Here is a 16,545-nt window from a genome sequence, read left to right on the forward strand (position 1 = left end):
GCCTTTCTCCCCCCGTCTGAATTTCCCTTCAATTACAGAATCCTATCGCATTTCATTCTCTCAATTAACTCTCCTGCTTTATTTTTGTGTGTTTTTACCGCAGCACAATGTGGCTCTCGCTACATTTAATAAACGCAACATATCATCCGGCCATCTCCCGACACTTCATCTGCCCCGCCGCATGAGGAAACGGCCATTATGGAGTCTCGGGGCTCTGATTAGCCGCGATGACCCTGCGCCGAGAGGAAAGTGTGGCTTTTATTGGCTGTAATTACGGCTAGAGCGTCACATCAGAAGTCAGAGAGGGAAGCCTCGTGAGGGAAATATTAATCTCTCATCAGGTTGTATTAGTTAAGACGGGAGATGACGCACAAATCAAAGCCTCGGAGAGAACGTCTAGATTTACAGATCGCAGCTGACGTACGGTGAACCCGCAGCGTCTGTGTTGTAAATGTAATGTTTCTGCAGGCGTCGTATGATCTCTGATTTTCCAAACCTTCCTGAGATGTGGCCTGAATAACGTACGTGAGCATATGTAGTCACTTAGTATTGATATTCATTCAAGCTGCAGTGCGCATAGTTTAGCTGTGACACACGGAGAGCTGGGTGTGTGGAGAGTTTGGGGAAGGTGCACTCTTCCTGTGGAGAGATGACTGAGGAGAGGCCCCGGCAGATGGGAAAGTCATAGAGGCCGTCCTCCAGACAGTGAGGATACTCCAAGATGGATTTGTTTATGGAGAAAAAAGGGGGAGCGTGCTAGACACTCGGTGGAATACATCCGACATTCCCGACCTGCTTTGACTGAGTAGTGCCAGGTTAAAGCAAATTGAGCGAGGTCACAGCCCCCATTTATCCATCCTGATTTCATTACTCATGGAGCCGATAGTCACTGTCGTTAGATAGAGTCTAATGATTGTAAATTGAGTGTAATGAAGTACTTCAGGTTCTTCAGCGTTTTCTTTCTCCGTCTGGCACACCAGGAGAAAAACCTCCCACAGAATGGGAATAATGTTTTAGAATTGAGTGAAAGATCCCAGTCTTCGTCAAAGGAAGCCATATTGTTGTTGTTGTTGTTGTTTGGTTTAATTGTTGGTGGGATTACTCAGTTTATGAACCAATATTGGCTAAATTTGGTGTAAGAATGGGGCAAAGCATTGTGAGATTAGGACATTTGACATGAATTCATCAATCTCAACAAAACCAATCAGGCGTATTTCTCAATTAACTTCTGCTCTTGAGAGTTGCTTCTTCACGTCCTCTTTAGGGCAGCAGTCATAAAGCAGCCCACTTTTGGCAGAGTTTTAGCTTTTTAATCATTGTTTTTGTCAGTATGTATGTATAGAAGATACATTTCTCTGAGGTCTGCACTCTGAGTACTTTTCAAACCTGCAGCGATTTCATTATCTGCTCAAAATGAAATGAAACAACAAATATTGTAAGAACTGCTGTGCATCATCTTTTCGTCGAATAGAGGAAGCGGCACAACATCCATGGACTTGACAGCGTTATGCTCATCGCCTGCAGCACACAATCGACCACATGCAGTAAGTGAATAGTATCAATTGTTTGAGGAGTCTGAAGTAGTTCTTAAAAGATGATTGCTGTGTATCTTTTTACACTAACATGCTGAATCCTACCGCTCTGGGGCAACTTCTCTAGACCGTACCTCTAATTGAATTGAAAATAAACCAATACCCTCATGGAAACTATTCCTAGCAACTACTGTGAGGGAGGCAGTAGCTCAGTGGGTGAACCCTTAGTTGCTCCCCTCTGCGAAGGGTGGTAACGTAATGTAAGTCGCTTTGGATAAAAGCGTCTGCCAAATGCTCGTAATGTAATGTAATGTTAGATAATATGTGTGTGTAACATATTTAACTTGTCTATATAGAAAGCCATGAAAGCGTTTGCGACTTCCATGACATGGCCTCTGTATTTGTCCCCACATCAGATCCTCTACATACAGAAAATGCAAAATTATCCATTCGAATCTCCGGTTTACTTTCTTGTTGTTTGCTGCAGGAGTCGGGGGAAACTGTCACTTTCGCTCAGACAGGAAGTGGCACAGATTGCCCTAGAAAGCCGCGTCCATAATACCTCACTCAAGAGTTACTCCTGCTCTTATTAGGCCTCGGTTCAAAGGGACTTCCGGGCAGCTTAGTTTCTCTTCATAGCCTCAGTCAGAGAGGGTTAAAGTTCAACGAGACCTCTAAATCCCACTTAGTGGTCATGGAGCCAGTTATCCTTGGATTACCTGACTGCTCCACGGCCGTCACTCTGCTGGCAGATTTACAAGGATCAGTAGGGTTTCAGGAAGTTCTTTTGCTTTTTGAGCGTGCGAGGAACGTGCCGGCCTTCCTGCTGTCTGAGCTCTCATTTGGTGACGTCTTCTTTGGCCCCCTGCCGCTTCCTGTGAACGTGTGGGGTTTGGGATTGAGTTACAGTTTGTTTTTATTGTGATCAGACCTCCTACATTCTTCCTAGTTTCACTATTTCTATTATTTATCCAGCTGTCTTTAGGCTTCCTCCACCTCCTCACTATAAAATGGCTTTGCAGACACAGTAAGTTAGTTGATGGAAATTATGTCAGGCATGCAGCGCTATGGACCAAGTATGGTAAGAATGAGACAAAACCAATTTCACCTTCTGGCTTCCTTTGCTCGTTCCTCTGCCAAGATCAAAGAGGAGGTGCAGAACCCATATCAGAAACAGATCAAACCTGCGGATAAGTGCCGCACTGTTTTAAAGGAGAACAAGAAGTCAGATCACAGGTGTTCTGATTAAGGGGATGATTACTGTGGAAGAAAATGCTCTCTATTTATGACAATATTATAGTATTGGTATGCAAGTGAAGTACACAATTTGCTCTTAACCTTGAGTGTTTTAGCAGAATCGTTCTTCCATCATCAGCGAGCACGTGCATGTGACTTTACTGAATGTTCCATGGTGTCAACACGGTGACAAATGGAGCACACTGCGAACCACCAAGCCCTGGGACAGACGGGGCACATGAAGTCCTCTGTCAGGGGTAATGAGTTTGAGCACTACGGTTATAATGGTTGCTTGGTCAATTATTAAAACGTGCTTCTTTTTTTACCACAATAATCCATCAAGTTGTAGCAATAGCAGCTGTCTATGATATTTTAGCTTTAGTTTAAATACCCTTTTTGAAAACAATGCGTCAAAATGTTGCCCTCTGATTTCTTCATCGTCTCACCCCGGCTTCTTCATCTTTGTTACCGGGTTAGTATAAGAGGAAGATTTGTTGACTTTCTGTCTTTTGTTTCATTGCTCGCTCTGGAGTGACTGCTTGTCGTGTTGGCACCGTAAACACAACCACCCACAGGAGACCCAGGGTGTCATGCTGCTGTGTGGTTACGGTGATATAGATTTAGTTAACCGTGATTCTAACGCCTGGCTTTAAAGGCGTGGCTGTAGTGGATGTTTGTCATGCTTGTCTCCACGAGGTCCGCTGCCCACGTCCAGGCAGAGACGGTTGAATGCAGATCACAGATAGTCTGCGGCATCTATTAGTCCCTCAAGTGCTTTAGCAGCATTTCTTCTTTGTCGCCTCTGCAGCTGCGAGCTGTGCGGCAGATCACAAATACAGACTACGGTAATGCAGATTAGGTGAGACAGGTCTATCTATCTTCCTCAGAAACCAGACCTCCTCTGTATCCTTCAATACAAATCAGCCAAAACAAATCACAAAAGAGAGGCGCCGCAAGTATTTCACCTTTTTTGGAAGAGAATGAGCAAAACAAAGGGATCACCACTGCTGCTTCTATTCACAGCGCCCCACCTTACATTTCCAGAGTGAAGTGTTTTTGTCAGTGGGGGTCATGGACGGTTGACCAGAGAGGGCTGGAAATCCCATTCTACCCCTGTGCCTCAGATCCACACCAAAAACTAACTATGCCATTAGCATGTGGGAATATCGCTCCAAGACTAGTGTGACCTGCCTGGAAATCTAGTTATCCCTGCAGGGGGAGGGGCCCGGGGTGGGTTGGGTGGAGGATGAGTGAGGGTCTTTGCTTTTAAATGATGTTATCTGGACAAATTGCGGTTCTTTTACTTAAAATGTTGTAGTTTGTTACTTAAAATAATATTGGATTATTTTTCCACGGTAGTATTTATAGAGATAAGACTTTTGGACTTTGGATGGGATGCTGAAATTCTGCGGTTGCAGGATTTACAAACATCATGACTGATAATCATCATCAACACTGTTATTGACTCTTAATTTGCTGTTTGAATGTGTAGAAACCAAACACAAGTGCTGTCACAGTTAGATACTGGATTCTAGTAGACGATCAAAGCAATCAGAGCTTTGATCTTCCTTCTTGGCAGACACTTTCCCACTTCCAACGACGCTCACAGACTGCAGCAATATTACACATCACGGTAGATAAATTCAGCTTGTGGCATCAGCAAAATAACACTAGAAAACAAAAGCAGGTCTCCTTTTCTTTTTTAACTTGGCCCAATCTTCCAGACAGATGTTTCATAGACCCCAGAGCAATGTGCAGTGATTGTAAAATATTGCTTTATAAGGGGTTGAAGGCTTCCAACAAGGGTAAGATTTATTGTTTTTTTGGTGAAGGTAACAAGACAAAAATTAATTGTCCATATCTAACAAGCTGCACCAGGGGTTTGCAGTCGTTTGGGTGAATGCATTTAGGGCGTCCCCTTGTGAAGTTACAAAAAATGGGAAGACAGAATGCAAATGTGTGTACGGTACATGACTCACCACAGATGATTTGTCACCGTTGCAGCAAATGTAACGGCGTCTACAGTTTGCCGTCTTTGAAAAGCAGGAGTGAACTGCTAGAGTGTATTCATAGCTGCTGTCATTTTGAGGAGGAGAGAGTGTTTCTGAATAGTATCTAGATCAATCGTTTGGTCTGTTGCTTCTTATTTATAATCGTTTATAAAGTACTTTCATACATTTACTTATGACTCATCTCAAACCACAACGGAACGGCACTTGAAGTCGGAGTCCATGTCTTTGGTATCAGTCAACATCTCGGCACTTAAAGAATCAAATCAAGTAAAAAGCAAATTTGAAATGAGGAATTTACTCAACTTTCTGAATGATATATATCAAAAACACAAATTATAAATATGATTCTGCAGAAATGTGCACTCTGGACAGTAATTTGCTTGACGCTTAGTATAAAACACACTCTCATCCTAAGGAAAAGGTTTTCTTGTTTGTTTTTCTAGACCAATTTCTACTTTTACATAATTTTCTGACCCTGTTACCTCATTAACAACTTTAAATAATAACGACCCTCCAATAAATCATCTCCCTCATAATGAGCAAAGAGGAGTTTGCACTTAACATTTCATAAGTAGACCAGTGTTTTGCTTGTGCTGCACCGTCTGTTCCTCGACACCGCTTTGATTTAACTCAGCTGAGGGCTCTTTGCACTTTGCACTGGCTGAGGAATTTCAGTCCAATCCATACAGCTCCCATCACGCCACACCTGTGGAACGCATTGACAAAGTTGCTCTCGTTCCATTATCGCAAACTAATAGTTCCATGTACATTTCCAGATGTGAGATTCAATAGCAGAGACGTAGGCTCAACCTGTCTGACGCAAGCCAAATGAATGTGACGACAACCAGCCCCTGATTATTCATATTCCATGTTCAGATTCTTACGTTTGGCCTCTATTTTGAAGCCTTTGCAATACTTTCATGTGAAGGAAAACTCCCCACAATGATCCACTTCTACTCTCCGTTGCTGCACCACTTCACACACTGGTTGAAAACAGGAAATTTGAGGTACTTTTTTGGTATAGACACCCTCCAGAAAAGCCAACTGTCATCACCAAAGACTCCATCAGGCAGTCCATCCCTGTCGCTCTCCCAACACAGAGAAATACTGTTTTCACTCAGTGACTCTTGTGTGGCTGGGTTGAGGGTCCTGTCTTCAAAGAGCCAAATCATCCGTCTGGACCTGGTAGCTCAGGCACCACTGCACAGCTTCAGCGCCTGCACTCACTCACTCTCACCACAGCTGAATGAATATCACACGCTGAAAAAAAACAGACCGTCAGGAAAAAGAAAACCCCCAAACATCTGCGTACAGATTTCCCTGCTTTACTCCGAAAGCGTACAAATCACCTGCACCAGACAGACTTACTTTAACCTCTGATGTATGTATAATGTCATCACATTACACATTACATCACTGAATGTGGCTCGTGTGTATGTTAAAGTATTTACGCAGACTTTAATTTGAATGAGAGGTTACCGTGTAACAGTGTTTCGGAGTGTGTGTAGGTCCTCCAGTGGGAGTGAGGCTGTGCAGAGGGGGAACAAACGCCTGTGCTGCTCTGGAAGCTAAGACTGCTCCACAGAGTAAATGGGATAATCAGGGTTTACAGAGCTGTTAGTGGCCGTAGTGACGCAGGGCTTTACATTGACTAATGGATCCTCTGTGACACTTGTCTCTACTCTCCTCTGACCCCTGAACCCTCCCCTCCCTATCATTTGTACTTTGATAGAACTTGAAGTTAGTTAGTTTAAGTTAAAAACATTGAGAGAGCAACTTCTGTAAAGTAATAGAAAGTACTGACATGTAGTAGATGAATACACATGATGAAGGCCTTTCTGTTGTTTACATCACAGCATCAAAAGCTGGTTGCCAGTTTAATGGATGTTTATAATTGCAAAATCACAGATAACCTTGCAATAAATTGTTATAAATATAGAAAAAATATATAAGAATGTAATACAAAAATCGAAATCTGTTTTAAATAATTAAAGTATCATCAGTGATCCACGGATTCTGATTCTGATTCGACATTTCCCTTTCAAAAACCCTTATGAAACCTAGAAAAAGGCTCCAATTAAATTATCAGTATTATCTTTGGACACAACAAATATCTCTACAAAAAGGGGGACCAACTCTTAACGTCACAAAGCTGCCATTTATTGTGCACATAGTTCAGAAGGCTGAGTTTGGCTTATCAGTGATGGGGCTGAGACCCTGACCTGAAGGAGTTTAGTGGTCTGGGGCTAACTGGTTTATCAGATTATAACCTAAATATTTTCGGTTTGCTTTTAGCCAAACAAGCCCCAAGGTGGTTTATTGTACATACAAATGGTTTGAGTGTAATACTTTGTGCTGTAATCCTATCAGTATTATTCTTCATCTCAAAACCTAACCCATCCTACAGAGGGCGACATAGCAACGTCTAATCACTGAGAGCTGCAGACTGAGGTTTACACAGATTAGAACAAATATGCAATTGTATATGTTAACTTTAAACGCTTCTTCCTGTCATTGGATCTCCCTTTTATCATCATAAACAATTTATTGATTTACTGAATTTAAGGGATTTTATTTAAACGCTCTCTCGAAATAATAACCTATTACATATACATTTGACTCTTGTGCCATATTAAAAAGCGCTGTGTTGGAGATAAGAGATATTAGAGAGCTAATTCAGAAAGTTGAGACTTACAGTGGGAGAATCCAGAGCGGGGTTAGTGGTTGAGCTGCAGCCTGTCACAGAGGGGCGTGGTCAATCACAGCTGACATGTCCACAACAAGACCTGCCCCTCGCAGTAGGACGCAGCCTGTCAAGTGGGCAGGTAACGGTTAACTCCTCCACCACGGGGAATAAGGTGTTGAACTAAACACACCGTTTGGGGGAGCAACTTGGGTTTCCTGAGCACATTCAAGTTGTTTATTCCTGAGCGGGATCTTTTTTGTTGTTGTTGTTGAAACGTTAGAGGTAGAAATGAAAAATATGTTGGACTTGTGCGTAAAATTCCAGCAGATTCCTCTGAGGGGTTGATCTCCAGAGGGGAGGAAGAGGAGGAGGAGGAGGAGGAGGAGGACCGTGCCAAAGTGCGACTTGAGGAGCCTCTTATTCATGCAAATTCATCAAATCATAGGCGTGCCTTTGGGCGATGGAGTCACAGCCGGAAAAGCAAACCCCCTCCTGGATCATCAGCGACCTTCAAAGACTGTGATGCGCAACGCGAGGACACATTGACAGCTGCACCGGAGACTACAGTATGTTTCAGCCATAAAAGAACAGAGGAAGAGAAGACGAAGACGAAGAAGAAGAGAAAGTTGGAGCTTCTTGCTGACTGACTGACTGACTGTGCCTCTTCTACGGGCTGCTGCTGCCCCACAGGTCCGCTGGATCTCCAACCACAGGCTTATTGCGCAAACCTGAACGCACCATTCGCTTTGTTTCTTCATTTTTAAATCCAATTCTGTATGTTTTCACTCAATTTAAACGACTGCGAATACTTCGAATCCTGATGCGGGTGACATTACTATCACGCTTTTGTGCGTAAAAGACGCGTCCGGCAATTTCTTCCTATTTTGACGAAACATTTCTTTTGATCCAATTGCTACTTTTATTTTAATTTACTTTTTTTTTAAACCCCCACAATGTCAGAGGACGATAGCAGCTCTGCAACAGGCTCCATGTCTGACATTGAAGACAGTAACGTCAGCGTTCTGAACTGGGAGCAAGTGCAGCGCCTGGACGCCATCCTGACGGAGACCGTCCCGATCCACGGCCGGGGGAACTTCCCCACGCTGGAGGTTCAGCCCCGGCAGATCGTCAAAGTGGTGCGGAGTCGGATGGAGGAGAAACAGATCCACGTCCGGGACGTTCGGTTAAACGGCTCCGCAGCGAGCCACGTCCTCCATGAGGATAGTGGACTTGGTTATAAGGATCTTGACCTCATATTTTGCGCCGATATGAAAGGTGAAAGTGATTTCCAGACTGTGAAGGACATTGTTTTGGACTGTCTCCTGGATTTTTTACCCGACTGTGTGAATAAAGAGAAAATAACACCGTTAACGCTAAAGGTACATTCATCGTGACGCAGTTTTTGTCTTTAATGTCAGATAAATAAGATATGTGGCTTCATTTCATTGCATTTTCCTGTCTAATCCAACCAATGCATCGTGTGCAATTAGATCAGTTTAGTGATAGTAAAATGTTGATTTCTGTGGTTAAGAGGATTGAGTTAAACCAATTTGGCAGCAAGCCTGAGCTCAGCCACTAGATCCCATATCCCGGGGCAAGTACATTCTCTGGCTTATTATTGGGGTCAGTGGCATTAAAGCTAATTTATTGTAAGATGACACGGAGTTTCAACTTTTATACGCATTTAAAACACTTTTAAGTAAAGCCAGCACTAAATATGAATACAAGATTTTGCGGAACTACTTAACAACTTCAATGCGCTTGATTGTAACTCTGACCCCCTTCCCTCTCTCCCTGTCTCTCTCTCACACACACGCATACAGGAAGCCTATGTGCAGAAGATGGTGAAGGTGTGTAATGACTCGGATCGCTGGAGCCTCATCTCCCTCTCCAACAACCGGGGCAAGAACGTGGAGTTAAAGTTCGTCGACTCCCTCCGACGGCAGTTCGAGTTCAGCGTGGACTCGTTCCAGATCAAACTGGACTCCCTGCTGCTGTTCTACGAGTGCTCCGAGAACCCCATGGCCGAGACCTTCCACCCCACCATCATGGGCGAGAGCGTGTACGGGGACTTCAGCGAGGCTCTGGACCATCTACGCCACAAGGTCATCTGCACCCGCAACCCGGAGGAGATCCGGGGCGGGGGTCTGCTCAAGTACTGTCACCTGCTGGTGCGGGGCTTCCACGCCGCCTCCGAGTCGGAGATGAAGTCCCTGCAGCGTTACATGTGCTCACGCTTCTTCATCGACTTCCCCGATATCGGCGAGCAGCAACGCAAGCTGGAGTCGTATCTTCAAAACCACTTTGTGGGCCTGGAGGACCGCAAGTATGACTACCTGATGACCCTGCACGGGGTGGTGAACGAGAGTACGGTGTGCTTGATGGGACACGAGAGGCGGCAGACCTTAGGGCTCATAGCGATGCTGGCAGTGCGCGTCCTCGCAGAGCAGAACGTCATCCCCAACGTGGCCAACGTTACGTGTTACTACCAGCCAGCCCCTTATGTGGCAGATGGCAACTTCAGTAACTATTACATAGCCCAGGTTCAGCCGGTGTTCGCCTGCCATCACCCTGCTTACTCCACCTGGCTGCCCTGTAACTGAATCAGGAGAAGAGAGAGAGGGGGGGAGAGAGAGAGAGAGAGAGAGAGAGGGAGGGAGAGGTAGAGAGAGAGACTGATTCGTTTCAACAGGAGCCAAGTCCCATAAATCTGTCCATTGTCTCACAGGTGAAAGAGATAGAGAGTCCTGTTAAGTGTTTTGCATCAAAGCTTGTGTTTTTGTTCATACATTAAGTATGAATGGTAAAAAAAATAAGAATAAATAATAAAAGTGCAGCTGGCTTTGGGTCAATAAGTCTTTCTGTGTGAAACGCCAACCCCACCTGTAACCCTGACCAGGCCAACCCTCACCTGTAACCCTGACCAGGCCAACCCTCACCTGTAACCCTGACCAGGCCAACCCTCACCTGTAACCCTGACCAGGCCAACCAGGGTTAGGAAGAGATCATTTATTTCGGGGGGGAATTGGGAATTATTGGGAAGTATGGCGATCTAAGGGCGGTCAATGACAGACTGGAAGAGACTGAACCCGTCTGTCAAGAAACTGTTTAGGCAGCACATTCCAGCAGCTGCATCAGTCAGTGCCCCAAAGTTGAGTGACAGTTTTTCCCCAGGAAGAAACAGCCCAGTGTTTAGGGGGCACACACACACACACACACACACACACACACACACACACACACACACACACACACACACACACACACACACACACACACACACACACACACACAGCACACACACACACAGCACACGCAGGGTTCCAAATTGAGCGCCCAAGACTTCTGCTTTGTGTCAGATGAACTGTGGCGACCTACCTTGCATTTTGATTATAAATATGGTTGTTTACAGACCAAAGAATTTTTCTGATTGTTTCTAAAAAGCAAGAAAATATCGAATGACTTGTTCTATTTGTATATGTGAACACCTGTCTTAAGTGCCTATTGCCTCTCAGCGGGCAAAGAAACGAAAAGAAGAAGCAGGCCATATCATTTTGTGTATTAGTTCTAGTCAGGCACACATTGGACAACAGCACCCCAGAGGCTTGTGAATGTATATGTGAAATCATGATTCATGCACACTCAGTGTTTATGTACATTTGGATGAGAAAACAGGACCGTGTGTGTGTGTGTGTGTGTGTGTGTGTCCTGATTCATAGGAGACGCTGTGCATTTGTGCAGCACAGTAGCAATCAAATGTGCAATTCCAGAGTGTTTGCAAGGTTCACTTCTTTCCCTTGCAAGTATTTTTGGAAATCAAAATTGATTTAACACGATAGATCTCCTGTGACGAGGATGCTTATAAACAAGTTAGACTGGTAATTTTTATAATGATTACTATTATTATTATTTTAAAGAGCAGCTGAGAATTTTTCTGATAATTTTCTTTCAAACAAAGGAAAAAGCTGAGGCGTGAAAATTTCCCTCACTTCAAATTTCTGTATATTTTGTACAGTGGTGCTTACAGTTTTCTTATCTGAGAGAAACATCTTAAGCTCTCAAGATAAGAGATTCAAAGAGGATAGACTGCATTCAGAGAGATAGAGAGAGAGGGAGAGAGAGAGAGAGAGGGGGAGAGAGAGAGGGAGAGAGAGAGGGAATCCGACAGAGACGTGTGTGTTCCTACGCTTCCTCATAGAGCGATGTTTGTCGAGACACCTCAGATGACGAGACACTATTTGCTGTAGCACCCTAGCAGGGAATTCCTCAGCTGCTGCCGAAGAGCTTGAACTTATCTGGGTTGGGTTTGCAGACGCTCTCTCTCTCTCTCTCTCTCTGGGGGTCAAACTCCAACCCCTTCAGGAGAGGAGACGTCCGTCCTGCTAAAATAAGTGACCCTACTGCTCGGTACCTAAAAGTTTAACGAGCCCCGTTTTGTTGATGCGGAATGAGATGCAGAGTTTATATAGCAGCAGATGTTGAGATGCAGAGAAGTGGAGAGAGTGAGGGGAAAGAATGAAAGAAGGAGAGGAGGGAAAATGCGGCGGGTTACGAGGCAGACGGGAGAGAGAGAGAGAGAGAGAGAGTGAGTCGGTCAGGAGAGATGGGTGCAGCTGGTGATGGGGTTTATCTCTGCGGGGCTACTGTGCTTTACTGTACAAACGTTCCTCCATTAATGTCGGATTATTACACGCGCCGCTTTTAGCACAGTGCTGAAGCTCTCGTCTTTTCTTTAAGAAGACCCAAACAATCTGTTTTCTTGCAATTTCTCTCTCGTTCGTTTGCACCACCTGTTGTGACAATAGAAGAGAATTGCACGTGTTGACACCAACTTCTGGAGATTTAAGTTGCAGCAATATTTCATTTTGCGCGGTCGCTTCATTCCTTATCAGTACTTTTTTTTTTAACCTTCATTCCAAACCATTTAACAGATCCGTGTACATATATGATTACGTGCTTCAGCTTTGCCAACTCACTTAATCCTTGCAAGTGCAAAAACTATACCGCAGCCTTTCCTGATGGTAGATAGGAAAAGGAAACGATAACGCAGTGATGTTAGACATGAAGAGCTACAGTAGGTCGAGCCCTGAAAAACCAGCAACAACGATGAAGATAACTACGTCTCTTTCTTTACCGCTGTTTTTGCATAATTCTGATCATTTATAACTGCTCTGTTCAGTTGTTTCCTCCTTGTTCATTTTGATGGTATCCTGTGGATTGTGCAGACAGTTGTGTTGTCATTTATACTCAGTGAAGTCCTAACAGCTGACTAGCTAATCTAGCTCCAGTCTGCCTGTCAATTAGTGATTGTGCCTATCAGTTAGAGATTGTGGGTTTACTGCATTGTCTTGTATGCATTGTCTGAAAAACGTCTGTTACCGTTCATGCAGTCTTTTACAATCACACTTGGAAAAAAGAAAGAAAAAAGATCCTCTTGTCTTGTATGTATATTTTATATGATTGTTATTTTTATAAGTGTATCAGACACTGCAGATGTTGCAGCGCTTTTGAAAATCTGTGATCAGGCTGCAAAGGATATGTCCTCAATAGCTTTTTGCAGATCTTATGTGACCAATGGGTCAAAAGGGTAACTATGGTTTCATCAATAAAATATTTGAAAAGCGAAAACGATGATGTCACATGTTGTTCATTTGTTTGAAAGCTGCTCATTAGTGATCTGCCTCTCAAAATGTACTGATTTGACATTTTTCTTTTCTTCAAATAAGAGTGAGAGTGTCACTTTTGCTGATGTTAGCCATTCGCTGGTCCTGGCAGATCCCCGTCATGGACTGCCAGGACCGACAGGCCCGGCCAGAAACGCTTCCAGAACTGGCCCGCTGAGCTGTTGTTAAAGGAAGGGGGAATTTGCATCTACCCCCAAAAAAACGACTTTAACGCTTATGCATACTGAGTCGCTTGCTCATCAGATTCCCTCTCAGCCTTCCCTACACGGACAACCAATGACTAATCTGACCAGAACCCAGGCGTCTAATTGTTTTCAGACTAATTTAGCTGACTCTCTCACAGATCACATGATAAACTGTCCTGGATACAGAGGCACATGGAGAAGAAAGTACAGAACGCGTAAGAGATTTGGTGTCTGACACGGTGCTATATATATCGCACATGATAAGGACATTATCGCTTTCCCTTAAGCACATTTAAACCTCATTAATCTGAGCCAGTAAAGGCGTGATTGACAGGTGGAGGCTGTATGCACGTACAGGCACGTACACAGATGCAGATATGCTGTTACCTGAACCTCCCTGTAACTTAAACATGTAATTCTGACCTAAACTAGGAGTGTGTAGATCAATACACAAGACCGCCAAGCAAAGTGAAGACTCGAACATTAGAATCTGGATTTGGATTCATTATCATTCATCTGTTTTTGCTTTTATAGCAAAAACTAGAATGAATGAAAGCACCTGAATCCCTTCTTACAGTTAAAGTCGCCGACCCACCAGTGCTGCTCGTCTGCTGGTGTTTTTAATTTAAAGACTTCACTTAATTCCTTCTTAAAACCATTGCTCATGTGTGGATTGCGCAAAACAAGTCAGATTGAATTAACAGCGGCGCCAAAAGGACCCCAGTCTCCGCGTCTTTAATCGCTGAGATGTGGCATCAAACGAAAAGAAGACTTGATTGTGTTTGAGGAGCTTTGGTGTTTTGGTTTTTAACAGCAGACTGAGAGAGAAATAGGACAGTGAGGCACAGGCGATAGCTTGTTAGCACGCGGCCAGAGCCAAAGCTAACCACACGGTGAATCCATGCTTTGTGTAATTGCTTGTTTACATATGAATCAAATGGATGGTTGCGTCGCTCAGGCACTTGTCGCTCTTCCTCTAGCCCTCCTTCTCTCCCCGGCGTCTGGGTTTGTTCGGCCTCTCGCGCTCTCTCTCTCCCCCTCGCTCTCTCTCTCCCCCTCGCTCTCTCTCTAATGGCTTTTCCACTGCGAGGACTGGAGAGTGGCCGGCTTCTCCCCGGGATTCTCCACTTTTTCCTTTTCTGTCCCTGTGAAGAATTCTTTCCAGATGCAACTTTTTATGGAAAAAAGAAGAAGAAGAAGAAGCAGCAGGACCAGTTTGGAGGGTGGCTTGACCATAACTGACTGCCTGGGTTGGGTCGGTTGGGTTCCTGCATCCATGTCTGCTGGTGGGCAGTGGTGACTGTGGTGACCAGTACACTAAACTACAAAAGGCCCTGACTGCCGCTGTTTTGACTTACAATGCGGTTTAGTCTCCGAAAAGCCCTGTAATAGGAGCGTTTTAGGATTTCTTCACTCATTTAAGGAGTGTGGTATAACACTGAGCAGACAGACACACACACACACACACACCCACCCACCCACACACATCAAGCAGGGCCTGTAAACAAATTCCAATGGAGTGAGTTTGTACAAACAGTAAGGAAACATTTATCATGCATGTTAACGGCCATGTGGGAGATAAAGGTTAGAGTGGAAGAAGTCAGCAGCCGGTCACAGACAGCTGGACCTACAGCAGGCTACTGGTGCTGCTCAGCCCGGATCTCCATCACGCCTCAAAGGACCCCCCATGTGACTCCCCCTGACATCACCACAGCACATTCCTCTTAGACTTACAGATTGATTTACACTGATGTATTGCTTTGACAGTGCAGGGAGGAGAGGGAGAAGATGTTTAATAACAGTCAGATATCACATTAGACTGCATAAATATGTTTCATCATTATTATTAGTCTGGTCTTCAGTCCTCGTGCCCTGTGATGTACATAGTTTCTATTTCAGTGGCTTTGCCGGTCAGAAAAGTAATTCCCATGAGTACTTGGTTTGGAATTTTCGCCATGGAAATCATCAGAATTCAATGAGCTAATAGCCAATAGCAAAGAGGATGAAGAAGGTCTTTAGTTTGAATCCAGCTCGGGTGTTTCTTTATGGAGTGTGTCTAAGTTTTGAGTAGCAATAGACCTGAGCTCCAGTTTAAATGAGAGTCTGGTAGCTTTATTGGTATTGGCCTTAGAAATGTCATATCCCTTCAAACTCTCCTTTCAAATTAGCCCCAGTTCAGCCCGGCCCAGTTCAGCCTGGCCCTGTTACAGCCGTAGAGTTCATAATCCTTTCCAAGCCAACGTGACTAAGTGTCAGCCCTGTGATAGCTTCTGTCCAGGGTGTCGTCTGCCTCCTGCCTCACGAACGCTCTGATAGGCGCCAGCTCCGATTACAAGCTCACAAACAAAACAATGTCCGATAACACGTAATCTTCTGCAGAAATTCCCTGAAAATGCCTCCTCCTCCTCCGCTGATGATGCCGTGTAACTTCCAATCGATGACAAAATGCAAGTCAAATCGCAAGTGTTATCATGTTGTGGTGACTTTTTTGTGCATGACAGAATCTAATGTGTCACAGGCTTTTGTAGTTGAAGGCGTGTCAAGTACACAAATAAACTGTAACATAAGAACACACAGCGCTGTGAACTGTCACACCCGTTTACTCACCACATTTACCAGCACCTTGCATGCCAAAAACACTTACGGGAAAAACAACAGTAACAAGACACGGCAGATACACACAGAAAGAGGTCAACAGCCGGTGTCAGCTGGACCAGCTGGTTGCCGCTCGTGTTTGAGAATTTAATGGCTGATGTTAAAGTACCACCACAGCTGACAGCGTCTCTGGAGGGTCTGAAAGGACCCGGGTGACCGACGGGAACGAGGTTATAGGTGGGATGGGAGGAAGAATAGATATGGGAGACAAAGGGGTGTCACGCTCGCTTCGTTTATTTGTGTGTGTGTGTGGCTGTGCATGAGGGGGTGTGTGGGAGATGAGGGAGGGGAGGCAGGGAAGGTGATCCTCTCGTCTTGAGGATTAGTGTCACCGAGGTTACGCGCCTTATCTTATATAAGTCTGCGCCGAGCGTCGTCTCTCACTCGGCAAGTGGGCCAGTGAGAGACAGATGCTATTGTCTGTCCTTTGTCCAACTGCATAAATCATGCACACTAAAAGTCATCTTGCACACATCACATCTGTTTATTCAAATGTTGCGTTATTGCGAAACAACTTCATTTACTGTGAATTTGCACATTTTAGCTGCAATTTCA

At 44.5% G+C, this 16,545-nt stretch overlaps 1 protein-coding gene across 1 annotated transcript; it reads left to right on the forward strand.

The window, feature by feature from the left end:
• Positions 1–7,594: 7,594 nt before the first annotated feature.
• On the forward strand, positions 7,595–12,545 carry tent5aa (terminal nucleotidyltransferase 5Aa). Its single transcript, XM_076150539.1, has 2 exons — positions 7,595–8,845; positions 9,290–12,545. The coding sequence occupies exons 1-2, from the start codon at positions 8,420–8,422 to the stop codon at positions 10,067–10,069; spliced, it is 1,206 nt and encodes a 401-aa protein (XP_076006654.1). The 5' UTR covers positions 7,595–8,419; the 3' UTR covers positions 10,070–12,545.
• Positions 12,546–16,545: the final 4,000 nt, after the last annotated feature.

This window comes from Genypterus blacodes, unplaced genomic scaffold, assembly GCF_046128005.1.
Source record: "Genypterus blacodes isolate CSIRO-AG114 ecotype Tasmania unplaced genomic scaffold, CSIRO-AGI_Gbla_v1 ptg000052l_1, whole genome shotgun sequence".
Classification (NCBI taxonomy): Eukaryota; Metazoa; Chordata; class Actinopteri; order Ophidiiformes; family Ophidiidae; genus Genypterus; species Genypterus blacodes.

Coding starts and splice junctions, on each gene's coding strand:
- tent5aa (XM_076150539.1), top strand. CDS start 8,420: ATGTCAGAGGACGATAGCAGCTCTGCAACAGGCTCCATGTCTGACATT. Junction 8,846..9,289: donor TAACACCGTTAACGCTAAAG/GTACATTCATCG, acceptor ACACGCATACAG/GAAGCCTATGTGCAGAAGAT.